Genomic DNA, 22,148 nt, shown 5'->3' on the forward strand with positions numbered 1-22,148 from the left:
GGGTGGATGGGTGGATGGATGGATGGATAGATGGCTGGATGGATGAAGAATGAGCACAATTCCTGTTACCCCACTCTCAGAGGAGAAACCAACCCTCGTGCACCCTGGATCTCCTACCCCACTGGACCTAAGGACTTCACCTCTCTATCCTTTTTGGGGTCCCTCATCTCAGATTCACAACACAGGCACACCTTCCAGGTCAATCTAACTCATTTTGAGGGGTTGTCTCTGGCACATAAAGAGAAGTAGGGAGTGGGATTAGAACTTCACCTTGCTGCCCTGTGGCTCTTCCAGGCAGAAGCATCGAGTGTAGACCTTGCCCTCGGCCTGTGGACTAATCTCAATGAGCTCGTTGTTCTGGGTGTCCCGTCGGGCCTTGGAGGCTTCCTGAGGGCACTGCTTGGCAAGTTAAGAGGAAGAAATGGGCACTGACTCTCCTCCCACCCACTCGACTCCCACCCACTCCCGCACTTGACTCTGTCCCTGCCTCTCCTCCCACCCACCTGGAGCTGGCTTCCCTGGTCTGTCTGTGCTGTTGTCACCCCAAACCCCAAAGAGAACCAGCACTCACTTAAATGAACCACCCTATGCCTCCAGGTTCCCAAACTCACCCCAGTTGGTGAGACCTCACAGCACCCTTCCTCCATCACCAGGGCAGGGTCACAGTAGATGTGGGCCTGCTGTAAATCAAACTGGGGAAGGGGGAGACAAAGGTAAGAAGGGCACAGGAAACAAAGTGGGATCACGCCAAGGGGAGCCTCCAGGCATGGGAGGCCATGCTACTGGATGTTGCCAGCTACAACTCCAGGCCCCCCGCCCCAGCAGACACTTACAAAGACGGGTTTGCCTCGCTCAGCATCCACGCCCAAGAGGACGTGGCCCTCGGGAAGCACTGCATGCCGGGGACCCAAAGGTTGGGAGGAGACAGAGGCGCAGTCCACATGGACTGAGGCCACACGCCCAGTCACACTCAGCACCAACTTGTGCCAGTGCAGGTCAAAGATCTGGACCACCGGGAAGATGCAGGACACAAAGTCGCCGTCCAAGCCACGGGCCCGGAACTCCAGGCTCTTGTCATGATCGTTGACCTCCAAGGAGATCTGAGAAGGCAAGATGATAGAAGTACAGGACTGGGAGCTAGAAGGGACCCACAGATCCAAATGCTCCATGAGGAAAGCAAGGCCCTGAGAAGGAATGGGAATGCACAGCACCACAGAATCTCAGAGCGAAGAGGGGTCTTAGAAGGTACCTAGTCCAGCCAAGACCGACACATCCAGTGAATGCTTGAAACCTCAAGTGACGGGGAACTCATTACCTCCCCAAACAGCACCTTCTACTTTAGGGCAGTGCTCATTATTAGGAAGTCTTTCCAGACCTCCAATCTAGGTCTGTGATTTCTCCCCATTTCTCCCAGTTCTGGGGCCATCTTTCACATGGCAGCCCTTTGAATAATTGAAGGCTGTTAGTATATTCCCGGCCTCCCTCCCCTCTTGCCCTCAGTCTTTTCTTCCCCTGACCTTACATTCCTAATCCTATAAGATGAGTGCTCATAAGGAAGGCCTGGCCTTCAGTCTCCTTCTCATCTTTGGGGATGAACTGACCTCTATGTCAATGCAACTCAAATACTCTGATTTTCCAAGTGATGAAAAGCCCTGTGTAGAATTATTCTTTCTACCCCCTGCCTCTTTGAGCAAAGAGGGGAGAAACATGTAATTCTAGCCAGTGACAATAAGAATTACTAACAATAATTAATAGTAAAAATTCCCATTTCCACAGGAAAAAAAGGGAAACAGGCATTTATTAAGCTCTTATTGTGTGCACTGCACTGAGTTTTACAAATATCATCTCATTTGATCCTCACAACAAAACTGGGAGGTAGGTGCTGTAATCACCCCCATTTTACATTTGAAGAAATTGAGGCAGAAAGAAGTTAAGTGACTTGACCAAGGTCACACAGCTTTTAAGTATCAAGGTTCATTTGTTTGTGTGTGGGGTGGGGAGATAGAGATGAGTGTGGGGGTGGGGTCTGGACTTGGGATTTCACAAACTACCAAATGCAACTCAGCAACCATGCTACAAATTATCATTTTAGAAAATCCCCCAGGGTATTGCTTCTAGGGTCCCCCAGCCGGTACACGTCAGAGGCAGGATCTGAACCCAGGTCTTACTGAATCCATTCTCTCGATCTTTGCCATGCTGCCTCCCATCTCTTGACTTCTAGGAGGCGGTATGTTACACCAAAAAGAGAATTCACTTTGTAGCCAAGTTTGGATGGGAGCCCTGCTTCTTAGTAACCCCGTGTAACCTTCCCAAGTCAAGTGCCCTCCCCCGCCCAGGGCTGGGTTCTGCCATAAAATGTGGGCATCCCCCACTCCCGTTTCTCCTAAGTCATCACGCCTTTCACTGCCTGCCTCCAGCACACACACACTCACATTCCCACCCAACTATAAGGAAGTTTTCTGCTTGGCCCAGCTCTGTAGACTGAACCAATGAGCTTGGCCAGGTGGGGCCTGGCAGCCAATCAGAGGCCGTTTCGAGTGGAAGATGCTGTCCTCTTTGGGGACCACAGGGGAAGGGAGGGCTCCGGGCTGGTTAGGGAGTTAAGTGCCATCATCACCAGCCTGGGACTGGGGAATTTTGTTATTCATACAACTGATGGCCTTCCCCTGGTGTCCCATTTCTGCATTTGTACTTTCTCTTTGTCCTTGCAAATAAGCCTCATAAAGAGAAGCACACAGAAGGCCTGGAATGGGTGGAGAGAGCAGCTGCCTTTTCTGTCACAGGGGACTGCACTAATAGGCAGGAGATCTGACACTAAATCTCCGTGTGACCTTGGCCAAGTCCTTTCCCTTCCTCTGTGCCTCTGCTACTCATCAGTCAATGAGGGGATTTGACCAGCTGGTCCCTAAGGTTTCCTCCTAGTTTTAACAGTTTCAGTCCTTTTGGGGATGAGGGTATGTAGGGGAAGCAGCGATCCAATGGGGGCAGCCTGTTACAGCGGCTTGTAGAATTGGGGAGATAACTATTAAAGTCCTACTGGTCTCTGAGCTCTAGGAGCCAAGCAGATTCTGAGGATGGGTAGGCCAGATGGCTCAGAACTTGGGTTGGGGCTGAAAATATAAAAAGGAATGAAAGGTGAAAGTCCTAGGGTGAATGACCCTTGGATATTCTCAGAGGAATGGGCATCACTGTCTGAAATCAGTCCAGCCAAAGGATCCTTCACACACTGCACTGCCTTCTCACCAGGTTCTGTGTTCCAGTAGGGGGATCCATGATGGGCAGTACCAAGGGAGCTGGTGGCCCTGGTGGTCAGGGATATCCTGAGGGCTCCCTCCCAGGGCTCGGAGTGGCCAGGACAGGGTAATGAGAAAGGATGAGGATTGGAAAACTCCTGGGAGGAGGGGGAAAGAGGCAAGGAGGAGCAGATAGTTAAATAGTGAGGTGGGGTTCAGAGTAGACAGGAGGTGGACAGGGAAAGGGAAGGCAAGGTCTTGGGGTATGTATGGACATAAGCTGGAAATGATACCCTAGGGCAGAACAGAGATGAGAAAGGGAAGAGATGGAAAGTCTATCTAAAATAATAACTTTAGACCTGAAGGAACCTCAGAGATCATCATTCTAGGAGAAGGGCTCTTCACCTGGGGCTCATGAACTTGGATTTTTAATGCTTTGGTAATGATTTTGATAGAATTCATTTCTCTTGTAATATTATATATTTAAAAACATTATTCTGAGAATATGTCCATAGACCTCACCAGATTGCCAAAGGGGTCCATGATACAAAGAAAATTGGGGGGCCTTCCTTCTAGTAGCTCATCCACTCATTTTATCTATAAGGAAACTGAGGTCCCCAGAGGAGCAGTGGCTTGTATTAGGCTGCTCGTAGAATAAGTAGCAGCACTGGGATTAAAAACTGGGTTCTCAGATTTTTAATCCAAGGATCTTCTTAAGTCTGAGTGGGGAAGAGACTTAGGGATGAAGGTGGGCGGCTCAAAGGACTATCCATCAGGGCTGGAGGCAGGAGACCAGGGGTAACAGCTAGGAAGACTAGTGAGGGGTGAGAAGGACCCAGGGTGGGGAGAGGGTCAAGAAGACAGAGTGAGGATTGGGGCAAGGGAGTGGAAGGATGCAGGAAGGAGCAGGGAGAAGAAGGATTAGGGCAGGACCATGTTAGTGGGAGAGAAAGAGGCTGGAGGGAAGGACAAGTGGGTGGAAGGACCAAGGAGGTTGGGAGAGAAGGGGAGGAGGCCAGGGGAAGTGGAGGCAGGGTTAGGAGGGCAGCAGGAGGCTGAGGCTCACCTGTGGGTACCCATCCTTATCAGTCACTTGCAGTAAATACCAGGTGTCTTTGCTTGTCTGTTTCTTCAGCAAAAGGGTCAGCACTATTGCAAACTGGTCAGGGAGACCCCTAGGGAACACCTGGCTGGAAGGAGGAGGAAAAAAGGACAGTTGAGCCTTGCCATCATTAGAAGCCCAACCTGCTGGGCTCAGCTTCTCCAAGAGTCCACATAACACCACCTCTTAACCCTATTATCTTTTCTTACTCCATTGCCAGCCAGATACCTACACTTTACCCCGGTATCAGGATAATGCCAACTCAGCAAAGTGCCAGGAGAATGCCCATATTCTTTAGTGTCAACCTAGGGCCAATTCCTCCACTGCCAACCAAATACCAGGTCCTTCCTGTGGTTAGTGTAACATCCAGGCCCCTTCCTTCCCTATTCTACCCTAATTCCTGTCTGCCCAGGCCCTGGCCCATCCTATGGGGATAGATCTACAGAGATCAGGGGATCAGGGTTGACAGTGAAGCCCAGCCTGCCTTCTTGGGCAGCATGTGGATCTGCCCTCATGAAAACTCATCCTGGTCCTGGGCATATTCCCAATGCCAATGAGCATGGGGCTGGGGCAGAGCCAGGGGAATAGCTGAAAAGACCTCCAGAGGTACCCTCCCCAGATACCCAGGGGCACTCACGCCGTGGGGAGAGCAAGCTGAGTATTTCCCAGACGCAGAATGAAGGGCCCTTTGGGGTTCCGAATCCTCTTGATGGTGGACACCTTCATGAGGGCAAACCTCTTAATGAGATTGAAACCTGGAGAGGGAAGAGGGGTTCAGGTAGCTCAACTGAGGAGGGGCAAAAAGGTGCCTTGGATACACAGAGACAGGGATGGGAGGGCTGGAGGAGAGCCTGGACTCACCTGTCATGTTGGTTGGGGAGTCACTGCTGGCCTCTAGCTTCAGTCCCTCTTGTTGCAGGGTGGGGCATTGTTCACCTGGAAGAAAGAGGGCATAAGCTGTGGGCATGCTCAGGCTTAGGGCACCTTATTGTTCCCAGAAGACACAGGTTTGATAGTGTTGGCCCTACCCACTGTAGGCACATGCATGTCCAGCCTTGGCACTGCCTCACCTTCCTCCTGCCCTGATAGGCCCAGGAGAACCAAGCAGGACCTTCCTCAGTCAGACACAGATGAGGGGAAGAAGAACAAAAAGGGAGAGTTGAAACTGAAAGCAGTTTGAGTGTAACTGTCCCCATTTGACAGATGAGAACATTGAGGCCTAATGAGGGGAAGTCATTAGCCCAAAAGAACATATGGAGTTAGAGCAGAGCCTACTTTCTGCTGCTCCATTGTTGCCCCCTGGGGCACCAGCAGAGGTGGTAGAAGGACACAGATGTGGGACAAGGTGGTACAGGGAGTAGTTTCATCACAATCAGAGAGAGTGTGAAGGGATAGGGTTGGGGAACTACCATGTGTGATGACCCCACAGGACAGACTGAGTGACTGCTTACAAGGATTGACGTTAGATACTGGAAAGGACATCTGACCTCTTGGGGTGGGAGAACCCTGTACAGGAAAGCCTGGGCTTCCAGACTGATCCGAGGGCATCCCGAGTGAAGAATGGCCTCACTGGGCTTTTTGGCTAAGAAGAGCAGACTTCTGGGTTTGGGGCCCAGAAGCTCTGGCACTCTCCACCCCTCACATACATATGCAGCCGGAGGGGCCATCTCCATCAGCGGCAGCCTGTGTGACTCATCGCCTGGCCTGGTGCCCGGATTCCTCAGAGATGTTGAAATCTGCTGCCCCCGCCCCCAAGGAGACTCATGGAGAGAGGAGTGGGAGAAACACACATATACACGTGTGCACATGTAGCCACATGAAACCAGGAGCATACACACATCCAGTCACAGGGACAGTGAAGTTTGGTACCAGCTCACAGTTACATGGACCCAGCCCACTCCCTGACCTCTCTGCTGCAGGCCCCTGGGCTGCTTGGGCCCAGAGGGGAGGGGCTCGGGGGCCCTTGGCAAACTCAGGGATGCCCTAGCTGAACAAGTTCTCTCCCGGCCCTCAGGCGGGCACCCAAAAGGAAGGATGCCAAAGCTATTTCCCCTGGCACTGAACTTGGGAATAGTCCAGCCTTCTGTCTGGTCCTGGGTCTGGGCTCCTTTGTACTCCCCTTCCCCAACTCCTGACATGCTGAGGCCGCCCCAGGAAGCTGTGCTTGGACCAGGCCCCCACATGATATTCCACAGTGAGCAAAGGGGAAGGAGGAGGCTTCCCTTGCAGCTCCAATGGACCCCACTGGCACTAGAGGCATCTGTGGCTGCAGAGGCTGGGCTGGGACTGGCAGAGGTCCACTTCCTCATAGACACTCACATTCAGCCCAAGGCATGCTCTGGGGCAAGGAGGGTTGACTTACTCCCTCCCTCACCTCTATGAGGAGGAGAACTAGACAGTCTCACACACACATACACAACACACACACACAGATATTCACATGCAGTCCAAGACACGCTCTGGGGCAAGGAGGGTTGGCTTACTCCCTCCCTCACCTCCATGCAGGAGGAGACCTAGGCACAGTCACACACACACACACACACACACACACACACACACACATTCTCTCTCTTTGTCTCTCTCCTCTCCGTCCCTCTTTCTCTGTCTCTGTGTGTCTCTCTCCTCTCACTCTCTCTCCCTCTTTCTCTCACTCTCTCATTCACTCTCTCTGTCTCTCTGTCTGTCTCTGTCTCTCTCCCTCTTTCTCTCTCTCTGTCTCTGTCTCTCTCTATGTCTGTCTGTCTCTGTCTCTGTCTCTCTCTCTTTCTTTCTCTCTGTCTATGTCTCTCTCTCTGTCTCTCTCTTGGGCTACTCAGATCCTAGTAAGAGCGGACACACATTGTGTCCTCAGGTTCACAGAGCACTTCACACACAGCTCATGTAAGCCTCACAATGAGCCTAGGAGGGAAGTATTATTATCCCTGTTTTACATACAAGGCAGCAGAGGCTCAGAGAGAGGGTAAGTGCCTTATCCACTGCCACCCAGCTGGTAAGTATCAGAGGTAGAATTCGAACTCAGGTCTTTTTGACTGCGTGTCCAGCCCTCTGGCTGCTTTGCCAGGCTGCATCTCCATCACAGAGTCCCAAGATAGCAGATATAGGCACTTGTACACACTCACACACATTACAGAGATATACAATGATACGGATAGACTCAGACAAAGAATTAAATACAAAAGTCAAGTCTTCAGGACCCATTAGTCACCCCCAGTGATGAGTCCAATGCAGGTCTCTCCCCCTTTAGTCACCTCCTGGGACCCTTTGCCCCTCACATGGGAGTGGAGGACCGGAGGGTTAGGGATGGGTACACCTGAGTCCTTACCAGTCTCCGCTCCTTGAATGCCACAGGTGACCCAGAGGCTGATCAGCCACAGTCCTGGAGCCCAAGCTGCCAACATGCTGGACTTTGGACGTCACCTGGGAGGGAGAAGGGCCTACATGAGAAAGAAGAGAAGGGAGATAAGAGCTGACCTCTCACATTCACAGGAAACCACTGGGGTCTGAGTGGCCCCAAGAACCCTAACAAGACACATGCCTCCTATGCCTATGACAGTGCTTTATAGTGATCCAGATCTAGCAAATGGTGCTGGGCTCCCAGGCCTCCTTCTGTTTACCTGAACATGGACAGCCCTCAGTGACCACCCAAGTGGAAAGAACCCATCAGGCTGGGACCAAGGCTAAATGGAAGGACCAGCTGTTGGCAAGGTGAGGGACCAGGGAGAAGCAGGCCAGGCCACAAAGGCCACCAGGGGGCGCGATGTGGGCCACCTGTCAATGTCCCATAATAGATTAGGCCCTTTTTAATTTGATTAAACCAAGATTGATGTGAGGAAATACATTAGCCCGAGCTTCCCCTTTAATCAGGACTGACCCATAAAACATCCAAATATCTCAATCTCCCTCCCTCCCTTATCTGCACAGGTCATTAAGTCCAGCCTCCTGTCTCTTGGCCAGCACAGGAAGAAGGGGTTAGTTGGAGGAAAGCTGGGGCAGGCCTCTCCTTGGGCTGAATGTCTGACTTCACTCCCTACTGCTGTAGTCACTTCACAGAATCATAGAATGATCACAAAACTTGAGGAGACTGTGGATAGCATCTGCTCCAAATGTTCCCTCCCCCTCCAATTTTACAGGCAGGGAAACTGAGGCTCAGAGAGGAAAAGAGACTTGTCCAGGGTCCTACATTTAGCGTCAGGATTTGAACCCAGATCTCCGGACTCAGAGGACTTGTGTACTTTCTGTGGTGCCATGTTAACTCTGCTGGTTCAGCTCTGAGGGAGACAGGGAGCAGTGGGACATCCTGTTCTCAATTGAACTGGAGACCATTATTCTCCTTCCTCTTCCTCTTCCCCTCAGCTTTTTCTTCCTAAGGTAGTCTGGGTCAATAGGTTTTCCTCTGTCTCTGGCCCCACTCTCTGCTTTCTGGGAGCTTTCAAGGCCTCTAGCCTATGACCGATCAATGGAATTGCGCCACGACATTGGGAGGCATGTGGATTCGGGCAGCAACACGGACATGCATGTACCTATGGGACCCTCCAGCCATGCTTCCTGTCTCTCTTCTAATCCGTTCTCTTCCAGGTTCCTCCTCTCTCCTGTCCCACAGCCTTCCCCAAAATCCTGCCGTCCTTCCTTAGTCCTAAACCTGGCTTGGTGGTAGAGGGGGATGGATACTGATGCCACAGAAGGGGAAGGTCCTCAAGAGCTTTGGGAGAAGGGCCATGGGGAGCTAGGGAAGAGAGGACCCTGCCCCTTTACTCACTGGAGCTGTGGCTCATTCCCGTCTAGACACCCAGCTCTAGAGTAAGCATGGGAAGAAAGCTGAGAAAGAGTTGAGAAGCTGGCTGCCCAGGGCTTGGGAGGGGGAGGGGGTTAGGGACCAGGGGTCCCCCACTTACCTGCCTGAGACCTGATGGATGCCTGGGCACCCGTCCCCAGGCCCGGTGTGGGGAGAAGGCTGGGAGTGGGGCCAAGAGTCTGGCTGCCTGGGCCTGGGGGAGCAGGAGGGAGTGGGCAGGGGGTCCCCCCACAAGCTCTCCCGGGACCTGGGGTTCCCGACCTGCTTGTGCTGCTCTGGCTGTGTCCCCTTCTAGAGCGAGCCTAAGACTGGCGGGCCTGCCGGGCCGCGGCTGAGAGGGGGAGACTAGGCGGGTGGAGGCTGGCCCCTCGCCAGGCCCTCAGCTAATGGGAGCCAGCTGTGGCGGGGCCGCCCGCCGAGGAAGGGGGCTCCGAGGCCAGTTAAGCTAAGCTTGGGGTTTGAAGGGGCTGGACCAAGCTGCCTTTCCTCCTGCCTGCCCCCCAACCCCCAGTCTTCCCCTTTCCCTGCCAGGTGAATCCCCAGTCCACAGTTCTAGGCGTGTCTCACATTTTGCATGGAGACAGCGTCACAGGAAAGGCCCCCCTGCAAGGGAGGCAGGAGTGCTGGCTTTTTAAGAACTTGGGAAGAAAACTTGGAAAGTCATCCCCAGTCCCCTTCTTTTCTTTCTCCACCTTCTTCCCGCTGGCTCCTAGGATTGCCCCTTGCTCTGGCCAGGGCCTGAAAAGACAGTTTCTAGAGGAGACCCCCCCCCCCACCCCCCGCCCCCATCCCAAGCTCTATGGCTCCCCCACCCCCCGCCATGACGTGGCCATTGGCCTCCATGGTCTGCGTTTTTCCAACCTCAGCATCCCAACCACAAACTCTTTCCCGAAGGCTCCCAAGTCAGTCCCCAGTCATCTATCTGTCTGCTACACCCCCACGCAGAATTTAGGGAGAAGAGAAATCACAGGATCATAAATTTAGCTCTGAGAGGAGCCTTCGAGACCCCCAAATATCTTCTTTTCTCAGACGAAGAAAACTGAACCTTGGAAAGGGAAGAGAGGTCTTACCCAAAGCACCGAAGAATCAATAAGCCTTTAGACTCAAAATGAAGCAGTTTCTAGTCTCAGGGACTATATATAGGATCCATTGATACCAAATAAATACAAATAAAGGCAAGGTAGTCAGGGAGGGAGCAGTGAGCAGGAAAAGCTTCATGGAGAAGGTCTACATGACAAGAGCTGAGTCTTAAAGGAAGTGGGAGATTCTAGGAGGCAGAGATAAGACCAAGCAGGAGTGCATTCCATGCCTGGGGGAAGCCAAAACAAAGGCATGGAAATGGGGGGGGGGGGGTGGAATGTAGGGTGTGAGAAGCAGAGAGGCCCTTTGGTTGGATTGAAGAGTTCAAGAAAGGAAACAACGAATGACAAAATTGTAAAGGTCGTGGGTAGGGGGCAGCTAACGGTGCAGCGGATAGAACACAGGTCCTGGAATCAGGAAGACTCATCTTCCTGAGTTCAAATGTGGCCTCAGACACTTACAAGCTGTGTGACCCTGGGCAAGTCACTTCACCCTATTTGCCTCCATTTCCTCATCTGTAAAATGAGCTGGAGAAAGAAATGGCAAACCAATCCAGTAGCTTTGCCAAGAAAACCCCAGATGGGGTCATAAAGAGTCAGATACGATTGAAATGATGGAACAGCAAAGGTTGTCTGAGGCCATGTTGTGAAGGGCTTTCTAGCCAAACAAAGAAGTTTATATATGATTGTAGAAGCAATAGAAAACCACTGGAATTTTTTCAGTAGGAGAATGACATGGTCAGGTCTGTACTTAAGGAAAATCATTTTGACAGTTGTGTGGAAGATGGAGTGGAGTGGCAAGAAAGCAACCGGGAGACCATTGTGATTGTTTGTGTTAGAGGGCCTGAAGTAGGGAGCTGGCCATGTGGCGGCTGGGAAGGGGATGGTGGTAATAAGAATAAAGTGCTTTTGTTTCTATATTGCTGTGAGGTGTACAAGTCCTGTCTCCATAAACGTCCCCTAGTTGTGTTATTAGCCCCATTTTGTAGGTAAGAAACTCGAGGCTCATAAAAATAAAGAAAATTGCCTACAGCTATGACGAGACTAAACTAGGACTCAAACCTAAATCTGGATCCAGGAGCCCTTCCCCCCAGGAGGGCTCATGCTGTGGAATCTCAGGTCCAAATCCTCCCAGAGGAACCACCACCCAATGGTTTTCCACACACCAATCCAGCTGAATTTGCATGCAAGAGGAAGGGATCACCTCCTGCCCATCTCCCACCTTCAGTGACAGTAGGAAGGGAGAAGTAGCCTGGAACCCTGGGGCTGGCTATGCTGTGTGGTTGAGGCTCTGGCTGAGCCCATATGGGGAGAAGAAAGAAGTAACTTTGGGTGAAGAGGAGCCTGAAGCAGTGGCTTAAAGGAAGCTGAGTCAGTGGAAACCCAACCACGGTGTTCCGTGGGGCAGCCCTCAGTCACCGGTTCCCAGCCACATTTATAGGGAAAGTGCTGAGTTCAGCAGAGACACCCAGCCAGGAAGGGGGAGGGGTGATGGCGTGCAAGGGAGTGCTGGAACCCAGATGTCTATTTCCCCAATTCCATAGCCCCAGGTGCTTGGGAGGGGGGCAGAATGATGGAGCAAAACAAGATGGAGACTCTCATGGTTAGGAAATGGATTACTGGAGGACTGTGAAATGGGCCTATTCAGTTTTGACCTATCCCTTGGCACGATGCTATGGGCAGAATAAAAAATGGAGTGGACTCATCCCTGGAGCTCCAGATTGGAGGTCACAAATTCATAGATTGTTAGAGTTTAGGAGATCCTTAGAGACTCTCTAATCCACCCCATTCGTTTTGTTTATAGGAACATCAAGGCCCAGGGTCCCCCAAATAAGGAGTTAACTTCAAGGTCACACAGCAAGTTAGTGGAGGAGCTGAGACTTGGAACAAGGGGCTGCTGACTCCTAGTTCAGTACCCTTCAGGAGATCTGGATTTAGGTCTTAACTCTTCCTAGTCAATTTATATTTTTAGGCCTCAGTTTCCTTATAAGCTTAGAATTTTCCAGAGTCACCCTGAGATCAATATCTCCACCAAGAGTTTATAGCTCATGAAGAATTATTTCTCTCTATATAATGTGTCTCTATAAACAAGCACTCAAGATAACAAATGTATATCAGGTACAGGACAGCTTATATTCCACTCCACAGAAAGAGTAGAGGACAGAAATGAATTATAGCAGCTCCCAAATAAATGTAGAAAACACAGAAAGGAAGTTAAAATAGCCCACAAATAATCAAGAGAGTTTTCCTCCCTTTCTTGTAGGTCCTACTTTTCTACCAGAGCCCTAAAATCCTTCTGACCCATCACTATTCTCCAGTTTGCACACCCCCTGTAAAGCAAACACACTCTATTGGAGAGGCAACCCCCTTCCTATATTACATACATAATCTGATTGGGTCTGGTTATACACCGATCTTCTGCTTCCCCATATTGTGGCTATCGTCCCTTACTGTCTTTCACCCCTTTCCCTACACATATACCCCTTCTTTTGCTCCAAAAGGAAGCATAAAGTAAAATAAAGCCAAAATGGCTGAAGTCTGTCATTTTATATAGCAGGTCTAAGGGTGGTTCCTTCCAACAGAATCTTTTCTCCAAAGTCATAGAATCATCAAGCTGGAACTAGAAAGATCTCAGAGGCCATCTGGTCCAAACCCTTCATTTTACACATGAGAAAACTGAGGCCTAAGAAGGATAAGTGACTAGTCCAAGGTCACATAGGTAGACTCTTTAAATGTCAGAATCAGAATTAGAACCCAGGTTCTCTGACTCTAGACCCAATGCTCCACTGTATTATGAGGCCTCCATATCACCTTGATGGCCACCCAGTCACTGAAACCCACCTCTTGGGAATGCTAAGAGCCAGCTCTCATCTGACCAGTTCCTCTTGGGAGAGCCCCAGTCATTGAAACTTGACTGGGTATTATTTTTTGTCCCCTTAAGGTGCCAGCAGGCATGTCCACACCCTCCATAGGGAGAGATATAGACAAACAAAGCTTATAAAGGCTCACCAAACTGATCAGAGAATAACCCATACATCCTCATCTGTCAATCAGGGATGGTCATCCTTACCTGCTTTCTTCCTATGGCTTTTGTGATGATGGACAGGTGCCAACATGGCCTCACTGGATTTACAATCAAAGTGCCTCCTTGGAGTCCCTGTTCTACCAATTAATTCCTGTGTGATATGGGGCCCATGGAGTCATCAGTTGGGGCTTTAGCTTCCCACCTACAAAATGAGGAGGTTGGACCACACGACTAGAATCTCTTCCTCAGGTCAGTGGTGTTCAAACTCAAATAGAATGGGAGCCACTAATCCATATATAAGGATCCATGCAGACTGCATATTGACTTAGTTTTCAAATAAAATATTATCTATGTTTTATTGTATTTTATTTATTTTGTTCAATATTTCCCAATTTCATTTTCATCTGGTTTGGGTTTCACTGGGGAATGTTGACAGATGAGGATATATGGGGTTATTCCCTGCTCAGTTTTATGAGCCTTTGTAACCTTTGCTCATCTATACCTCTCCCTATAGAGGATGTGGACATACTTACTGGCACCTTAAGAGGACAAAAGACCATGAAGAAGGCCCAAGACAATACCCTGAGGGATGCCTCCAGTTAGGGGACATGATCTGCAGGAGGATCCATCAAAGAAGACAGAGAAGGAGCAGTCAGATAGGTAGGAAGAAAACCAGCAGGGAGTTATGTCCTGAAAATCTGGAGAGAAGAAAATATCAAGGAAGAGAAAGTGGTCATCAGTGTCAAAGGCTACAGAGAAATGAAGGAGAATGAAGACAGAGAAAAAGCCATTGGATTTGGCAGCTAAGAGATCATTAGTAACTTTGGAGAAAGCAGTTTCAGGGGCTGATAAGGGGAATGATAAGGTCAGAAGCTTGACTGAAAAGGGTCAAGGAGACGGAGAGGAGAGTAGAGGTACCTACTGTAGCCGCACTTTTTGAGGAGTTTAGTGACAAAGGGCAGAAGAGAAATAGGATAATAGCAGGGATCAAAGGGCTGAGTGAAGGGGTTTTTTCAGGATGGGGAGACATGGACATTTTGTAGACAGTAGAAAATGAGCCAGTAGAGAGAGAGATTGAAAATAAGGACAAGAGTGGGGTTGACAGAGAGAGCATCTGTTGGAAGAGACAGGATAGAATGGGATTACCTGAACAAGTAGAGGGCTTAGCCTTGGTAAGGAGTAAGTCCACTTTATCATGAGAGACAGGGGTAAAGGAGGAGAGAGTAGCAGAAGGAACCTGTGTGATAGGGGATGAGGAAGATAGAAGAGAGAGTTTGTGGTGAATGCCCTCGATTTCTTCTGTAAAATATAAGGCAAGTTTCTCAGCTAAGAAACTGAAGACAGAAGCAGCCATGGGGAGTTCAAGCAGGGATGAAAAGTTTTGGAAGAGCCACTGTTGAATGAGCTGATAAGAAAGGTATGGTAGGATTGCCTATCAGCAGTGAGGGCCCAGTTGAAGTTATGTAACAAATTTGTAGAAGACCCAGTCAGAACGGTTATATGAGTTTCTCCACTTTCATACAGCAACACATCTGTAGCAGCAAAGATGACAAATGATGGGAGTAATCCAAGGTGGAAGTTTAGCTGGGTGTAATTAGTGATATGAGAAGAGGACTGGGGATTCATGAAAGGAGGACAGTGTAGAGTTGAATTGGTTCACCAAGAGGTCAAGATGGAGAAAAGAGCAGAGAATGGGTAGTGCAGGAATGGCTTGGGAGATATTAAAGTGTCAAGGGAGGAGATGTCAACACATGGATAAAGAGTTAGGTTAGGGAAGGTAGAAAAGGTGAAAATCCAATAGATTATGGTCAGACAGGGGATTTCAGAATTCTTGAACATGGAAGTGGTACATTTGTGGGTGATGGGAAGATCAAGGGTATTACCATCTTTGTGTGTGGCTGAAGTGGTGTCTCTGGAAGAATAGCTCATAGGACATGAATAGGTTAAGGAACTGAGTGGTTAGGGTATTTGAGGAAGAATCAATGTGTATATTGAAGTCCCCTAGTATGAGGCCAAGGGTTGGAGAGGAGAGAAAGATTTTAAGTCAGGCATAGAACTCATTGAGGAATGAAGGGGAGTGACCTGGGGGTCTTGATTGGGCAATAGATTTGAATAGCATGAACCACAAAGGAAGAGAGGTTACTAAGTGATTGAGGAATGGGGAGAACATGGAAGAGGCAATGGGGAACAAGGAGTATGACAGACATTTCCTCCACTTTGCCTAGTAAACCAAAGAGAATAAGTAAAGGTGCAACCAGTACTGGAAAAGGTGCCTAAGGAGGCTGCATCATCAGAGGAAAGCCAGGTTTCAGTAATATCTAGTAGATAGGAGTAGGAGAGGAATTGAAGATGAGAAGTTTGTTGCTAATGCAACAGGCATTCCAGAAAGCACAATGGAAGGGCTGAGTGGTAGGATTAGGATAAGGCTGAAACTTTGGGGTAGCAGAGGGGGATAGGAATGAGGAATAAGGTGGTAGGGAGTATGGATAAGGGTTCAGATGATCTTCTGGAGTCCAGGGTCACAGAGAGGACCAGTTGTGAAAACGTTCATCATAGAGTAGAGGAAGCTACTCCCCTATCCTCAAAGGACAGGAGCAACAGGGGATAAGAAACTTTTATTCAAAGGGAAGGTTACTCTTTGCACCATATCCATTTGGGAGATTGGGCTGGCAGCAGGAGGTAGAAAATGCCTTGTGCAGGTACAGATGGAAGTGGTTGATTTGAGGAAGATGGAAGAACCCTAGCCACAGCCTCTAGCAATCTTTCCTCAGGGGATGCCCTTTGCCGAGAAGGAGATGGAAGGCTCAGGGAACTAGCTCACCTGTCTTCTAAAGTCTTCTCACCTGAGGAGGCTGACCACAAGGCATCACATTCCCTGTGCAGATGGAAGTCAGCTGGATAGCAAGGCATCTAGATCCAGGATTCAAGGGATGCCTGAACTAAAGGAATAGAAGCCAAGTATTGTTAATGGCCATGCTAATCAGTTTACTATCCTCTGCCCTGATCACACCAAATCCATTTCTGTCCCATTTTAGGAAATGAGCCTGGGAACCATGCCATACAGAGATAGATTGAAAGAACTGGGCACGTCTGGCCTGGGATGGAAAGCCTTGGAACCTGGAAGAGAGGCAGTTTGGTGGTGAAGTAGATAGAGTGCTGGCCCTAGAGTCAGGAAGATCAGAGTTCAAATCTTACCTGAGCCATTTATTAGTTGTCTGGATGAGTCATTTAACCTTTGTCTACCTCATTTTTCCAATCTGTAAAATGGGGGTAATAACCCCACAGGGTTGTTGTAAGGATAATATTTGGAAGCACCTTCTAAATGCATTATCATTATTGGGGACATGACAGCTATATTCAAGTATCTGAAGACATACCATGTGCAAGGTGGCATCTTGAGGACAGGAGCTCTTCTGTTTTTTTTTTCTGGTTTTGTGTCCCCAGTGCCTAACAGAGCAACTGGCACATAGTAGACACTTAAGAAATGTTTACAATTTAATTGATAATACAGAGAGGCACACTTTGCTTTAAAATCAGAAATTATTCCTAACAAATTAGAGCCACCCAGAAGTAGACTAGGCTGTCTTGGGGCCAAACCAGAAGTCTTTGGGTAGAGCCTACATGAGCACTTTCTGGAGATGTGGTAGAGGAAATTCTTGGTTGAGTATGAGTTGGACTGGATGTCCCATGAAAGACACTGATTCTCTGGAGGCCAATCTTATTTATCCCTGTGTTTCAGAGCCCTTGACTGTGGGCTCTGTTTTAGAACTTTCTCATCTTCTTTCTCTTCAGGAGAGGTTGTTCTAGAATCAGACTTACTGGATCCTTTGGGGGTCTGAATTCAGGACATTTTTTGGAGGCTCCTTTCCTTTGTCAGAGTCCTTTGGGTTTGGCCCAACAGCAGTATGGGTCAAGAGAACAAGGACCTCTAAAACCTTGGCTGGGCCCTATGGCCTGAGAGAAGTATATATGCTATTATTCATCAGCATGTAATCTTCCATCACTCTTGTTTTACTTATAGATGCACAAACACCCTCCCCTTTCCACACAAACACATGCACACATAGACCCCCCCACATCCTGCCCCAATCCAGTCTCAGCCCTACCCCCTTGCCTCTTGTCTCTAGTACCCCTGGGGAATCCCTGGGAGGATCAGTCAGGATGGGGGCCAGCTGCAGGCTTAACTTTCCCTGGCACTGGGCTCTGTGCCCTTACCCCAGATGGCATCTCCACGAGGTGATCAGAGCTGCTAATCACTACCAGCTGCCCCAAGAATGCCCACAGCTGGGGCTGCCAAGGTCCCCTGGGGCTCAGGGAAGAGTGATGCCAAAATGTCAGGATTCCTAGGCCAGTATGGCCCTTGAGATTCCCCTCTCTTCCCTGTTTCGTATTCCCGGAAGACATTGGGGAAGGGAGGGAAGGGGAGGGGAGGGGAGGCAGAGGTGCTTCTAGGCAGGCAAAAAGAGAACATAGCACCTGGGTCATCTGCACCCAGGCTGTTCTGGGGACAGTCTGGAGAGTGAGGGGTGGAGGAGTGGAATGGCTGTGAACGGAACTCTGGATCCTGGAAGATACACACACACACACACACACACACACACGTATACAGCTACCCCTTCCACATTGCAGGGGATTAGGGGAGTCCCCCCCACCCCAGCATCTGGAAAATCTGCATAAAATTTTTGACCGGCCCTTCGAACCAGAGAAGTCTGAATTATTATGGTATCAAAAATATTTTTAAAAGATTGATATTATGTGATATTTTATGCATTTCTGAGTTTCTAAACTTTTTCTGTATCATTTATTAACCTTTGCCTGTTGTCTGAGGCTTCTGCAAAACTCTCCCAAAATTCCCATTAATTTCTCATGCCAACCTACGATATATTGAAACTACAATGGAGAAAGTCATGATATGGAAGGGATAACTGGAAATACATACATATATGTGTATAGTATATATAGTATACTATATACTATATATAGCATGTATACATATATATATATATGAACTATATACATAGCATAGAGTAGAGGAAGCTACTCCCCTACCTTCAAAGGACAGGAGCGACAGGAGGTAGGAAACTTTTATTCAAAGGGAGGGTTACTCTTAGCACCATATCCATGTATAGCATATATAGTGTATATATAGCATATAGAGAGAGTATCATAGTAACTATGACAAAAATAATTCAGAATAATGTTGTACTTTAAGGTTTTACAGAACACTTTCCTCTGAATAAACCCTGTATAGGAAGTAAGTAGTCTCATTTTATAACTGAGAAACTGAGGTCTAGCGAGGTCAAATCATTTGCCTAAGATCACAGAGCTGGTTCCTGTCAGAGGATGGAGGTAGTATGTATGTATGTATGTATGTATGTTGTGTCTATTTACACACATAATATGTATAGCCACACACCCTAAATTCTCTAAGACTCAGACCCAGTTATGGAGTCATGCCATCCCTACCCATTGGGGTGCTTCTTCCCCTCAGGAGGCGCTTGTTGGGGTGGAAATTTATTGAGGGGAGGGGTTCCAGGACAAGTAGATGAATAGAACTGGAGGGTGTGGATGAAGAACATTAGCTCTAGAAGTGACATTGGAGGTCATCTGGTCCAAAGCCGCCATTTTAGAGAAGACAATGAACAAGGATCAAAGTCAGTATTCAATCCCAAGTTTCCCAACTCCCAATCAAGCACTCAGTGCTGGGCCAGATAGTCCTTTCTGCCTCTTCTTGGGGGCATCTGGGGCTGGGATTAGTGAATTCTGGAACCTCCCCTGAATCTTCCTGTTTCCCCCAATCTGTTCTCACCTCTATTGGGTAGGGGAAGCTAGTGTAAATATTTTATGCCCACTTTACAGATGAGGAATGAGAGGCTCTCAGAGGCCAGGTGACTTGCTGACCCGTGGTCACTCATGGTCACTTATCAGTGACTAAAACCTCCTCTCTTGAATCATTTGCCCAGTAAAATGTAAACTCATGAAGTTCAGAAACTCTTTGTGCCCCCAGCATATTTCTCAGGTCCTAGCACATAGTAGACCCTTAATAAAGGCTTGCTGAATTGATTATCAAATTGAATGAGGCAGTTGGGTGGTACAGTGGACAGAGTTGTGGACCTAGGTTCAGGGAGTTCAAATCCAGCCTCAAATACAGTGGGATTCTAACTCTCGTCTCTTCACTCCAAGACTTTCGCTCTTTGCTGAACCTTAGAATCTGGAGACCTGAGACACTGAGAGCTGTAGGACCTTGAACAAATCACTTAACCTCAGTTTCCTCACCTGTCAAATGAGGATGATAACATCACCTACCTCCCAGGACTGTTGTGAGGAGCAAATGGGATAATATTGGTTAAGTGCTTGGCACAGTGCCTAGTATATAGTAGGCGCTATATAAATGCTATCTATGAGCATGAATTAAATTGAATTTGTATCTCCTAGTCTGGAAGATCCCTTTGATTGGTCATCTCACTGTGTGTGTGTGTGTGTGTGTGTGTGTTTTGCTTTTTGGAGGGGCAATTGGGGGTTAAGTGACTTGCCCAAGGTCACATGGCTAGTACGTGTTAAGTGTCTGAGGCCGGATTTGAACTCAGGTCCTCCTGACTCCAGGACTGGTGCTCTATTCACTGCTCCACCTATCCGCCCCTCATCTCACTTTCTGAGAATCTTTTGGGGGGAACTCAAGTCTAGTAGGTCCCCTTGTGTTGTGCGTCATTTGGCCAGTCATTTGACCCCTGTGAGACTTTGTTTCCCCACCTGTCCAATTGATGAATGAGTACTTCATGGGCTCCTGCTGTGTTAATGTGACCCTCTTCCCTCTTGTGCCTTATTTACAATGTTTGGTTGTTTGGTGCTTGAGTGTTCCTGGGTAGACTTATCTATCCCTCCTTCCCCCAACCTTAAGAAATGAACCAGGAAAAAAGACTTTCCAGCCCAGTGCCTGGGAAGGCTGATCCCTGTGATCTGGAGAGGTCTAGATCTGGGATCTGCTCTAGAGGTGATTTGTAGAGCTTGGGTTTGGGAGGGCCTGGATGAATCAGAGAGACTCTTATAAGGACTAAGGACTTTTTTCCTTTGTAAAATTATAGAATCTTAGAAAGTGTCTCAGAACCTTAATTGTTTAAAATATTAGAACATTTCTTAGACTATTGATAACTCACATTCATAGAATTCTTTAAAACTTGCAAAGTTCCTTGTAAAAATCCTGTGGGGAAAGTAGTGCAGGTTTTTTTATGCCCATTTTATAGATGAGAAAAGAGAGGCTCTTAAGAGTCCAGGAGATTTGCTGGCCCATGGTCATTTAGCAGGTGAAATGTCTGCAGTGGGATGCTAAGCCTCATCTCTTGAATACAAGGCCAGTATGCTTTGCTGAGCCTTAGAATCTGGGAACCTGAGGACATTTCAGAACTTTGAAGCTTAGGCCATCCAGAACTTTAGAATCTTGAAAACTTAGAATCATAAGATTCTCAGAGTTGAAAAGGTCCCTGGAGGCCATGTGGTCCAGCTTCCCAATCTGTCCTTGAATCTCTTGAAACAGCATTTTTCCCTGGGGTCCGCTAGTCTCTGCTTTAACCCTCCCAGTGACCCTACCTTGGAATGCTTTAAATTAGAATTCATACTCGTGGGCCCATCTCCTTCCATGTCTTCCCCAGACTGACCACATAATCATCCCACCCAATCTTCAGTCTCTCCCTGTCTATTGCCTCTTCCCCCACTTTCTATACACACACACTCAGCACATCCTTAAAAACATCCTTAAAAACCCTCACTCAACCTTACCAATCCCTCCAGCTATTGTCATGTGTCTGTCTCTCTTCTCTTTCCCTGCCAAACCCTTAGAAGAAGCGTTGACACTTGTTTCTAATCCCTCTCCTCTCAACTCCTTGCAATCTGGCTTCTCTCCAATTCCATCACTCAGCTGAAATTGCTCTCTCCAGTTACCAATGATCTCTTCATCTGCTCAATCTGATGGCCTTCCCCCCGCCCCCACACCCCCTTCCAGTCCTCAGACTTCTTGACCTCTCTGAAGCCTTTGGTCTTGTTGGCCACCTTCTTGTCCTGGGTTTTCTCTCCCTCTGGATAGAGCCTCTTGGCTCTCCTCCTGTGGATCTGATCTTTCCTCAGTCGCTTTGCTGGATTATTTATTATCCATTCCATGGCTCCCTAACTGTGGGTGTAGCCCAAGGCTCTGTCCTGAGTTCTCTTCCCTTCTCTCTCTCTCCATTCTCTTATCTGGTAATCTCATCCGTTCAATGAGCATCTCTCATTGATGATTCTCATATCTAGTCTGTCTCCTGAGCTCTATGCCCATCTCCATGCCTCTAAGTATGGGCAGTCTCCCATACCTGGAATGCCCTATTTCCTCCCCTCCGCCTCTTACAATCCCTCATTTCCTATAAAGCTCAGCTCAGGCACTCTTGTCCACTTGATGCCCTTCCTAGCACTTCCAGCAGTTAGCGGCTCTCTTCAGCTATTTCATATTGATTTCACATGTGGTCATGTGGATATAATAATAGCTAGTCCTGACATAGCACTTTTAAGGTGTTCTAAAAGGCTTTACAAATATTATTTCATTCAATAATCACAACAGCTCTGGGAGGTAGATGCTACTTTGATCTCCATTTTACTGATGAGGAAACTAAGGCAGACAAAGGTAAGTGATGTCTCAGATCACACTCATGCCTAGAACGCTGCCACCCCCTCACCTTGCTTCCCTCAAGACTTAGCTCTAAATGCCGTCTACCTTCTGCACAAAACCTGTCCTGATCCCCCCCAGGTGCTAATACTTTCCTCTCTGATAATTTGTATCCATGTTGTTTATATACTTATATGTATATTTATAGATACATGTAGCTCTATAGTAACACATACACACATACGTACCACTCTAGGCATGGCATTTACATAGCATGCTAAGATTTGC

General features: G+C 48.3%; 1 protein-coding gene across 7 annotated transcripts in view; it reads right to left on the minus strand.

The window, feature by feature from the left end:
- The window catches only part of COL16A1 (collagen type XVI alpha 1 chain), an 85,546-nt gene extending 75,177 nt beyond the window's left edge, over positions 1-10,369 (minus strand). For 2 of the 7 annotated variants that reach the window (XM_069068052.1, XM_069068046.1), the window contains exons 1-8: positions 9,228-9,435; positions 7,658-7,769; positions 5,197-5,271; positions 4,973-5,090; positions 4,300-4,423; positions 834-1,100; positions 612-692; positions 271-396 (exon numbers count right to left, since the gene is read on the minus strand). In XM_069068052.1, the coding sequence (XP_068924153.1) occupies positions 271-396; positions 612-692; positions 834-1,100; positions 4,300-4,423; positions 4,973-5,090; positions 5,197-5,271; positions 7,658-7,733 (867 nt within the window). In that variant the 5' untranslated portion in view covers positions 7,734-7,769; positions 9,228-9,435. Of the gene's footprint in view, positions 1-270; positions 397-611; positions 693-833; positions 1,101-4,299; positions 4,424-4,972; positions 5,091-5,196; positions 5,272-7,657; positions 7,770-9,227; positions 9,651-10,197 lie in introns of those variants that run through there. The other 5 variants (XM_069068051.1, XM_069068049.1, XM_069068050.1 and 2 more) reach the window with 5 other exon arrangements.
- Positions 10,370-22,148: the final 11,779 nt, after the last annotated feature.

The sequence above is a fragment of the Petaurus breviceps genome, unplaced genomic scaffold, assembly GCF_028583685.1.
Source record: "Petaurus breviceps papuanus isolate PSGF00001 unplaced genomic scaffold, PetGlider_PUasm1.0 90760, whole genome shotgun sequence".
NCBI lineage: Eukaryota > Metazoa > Chordata > Mammalia > Diprotodontia > Petauridae > Petaurus > Petaurus breviceps.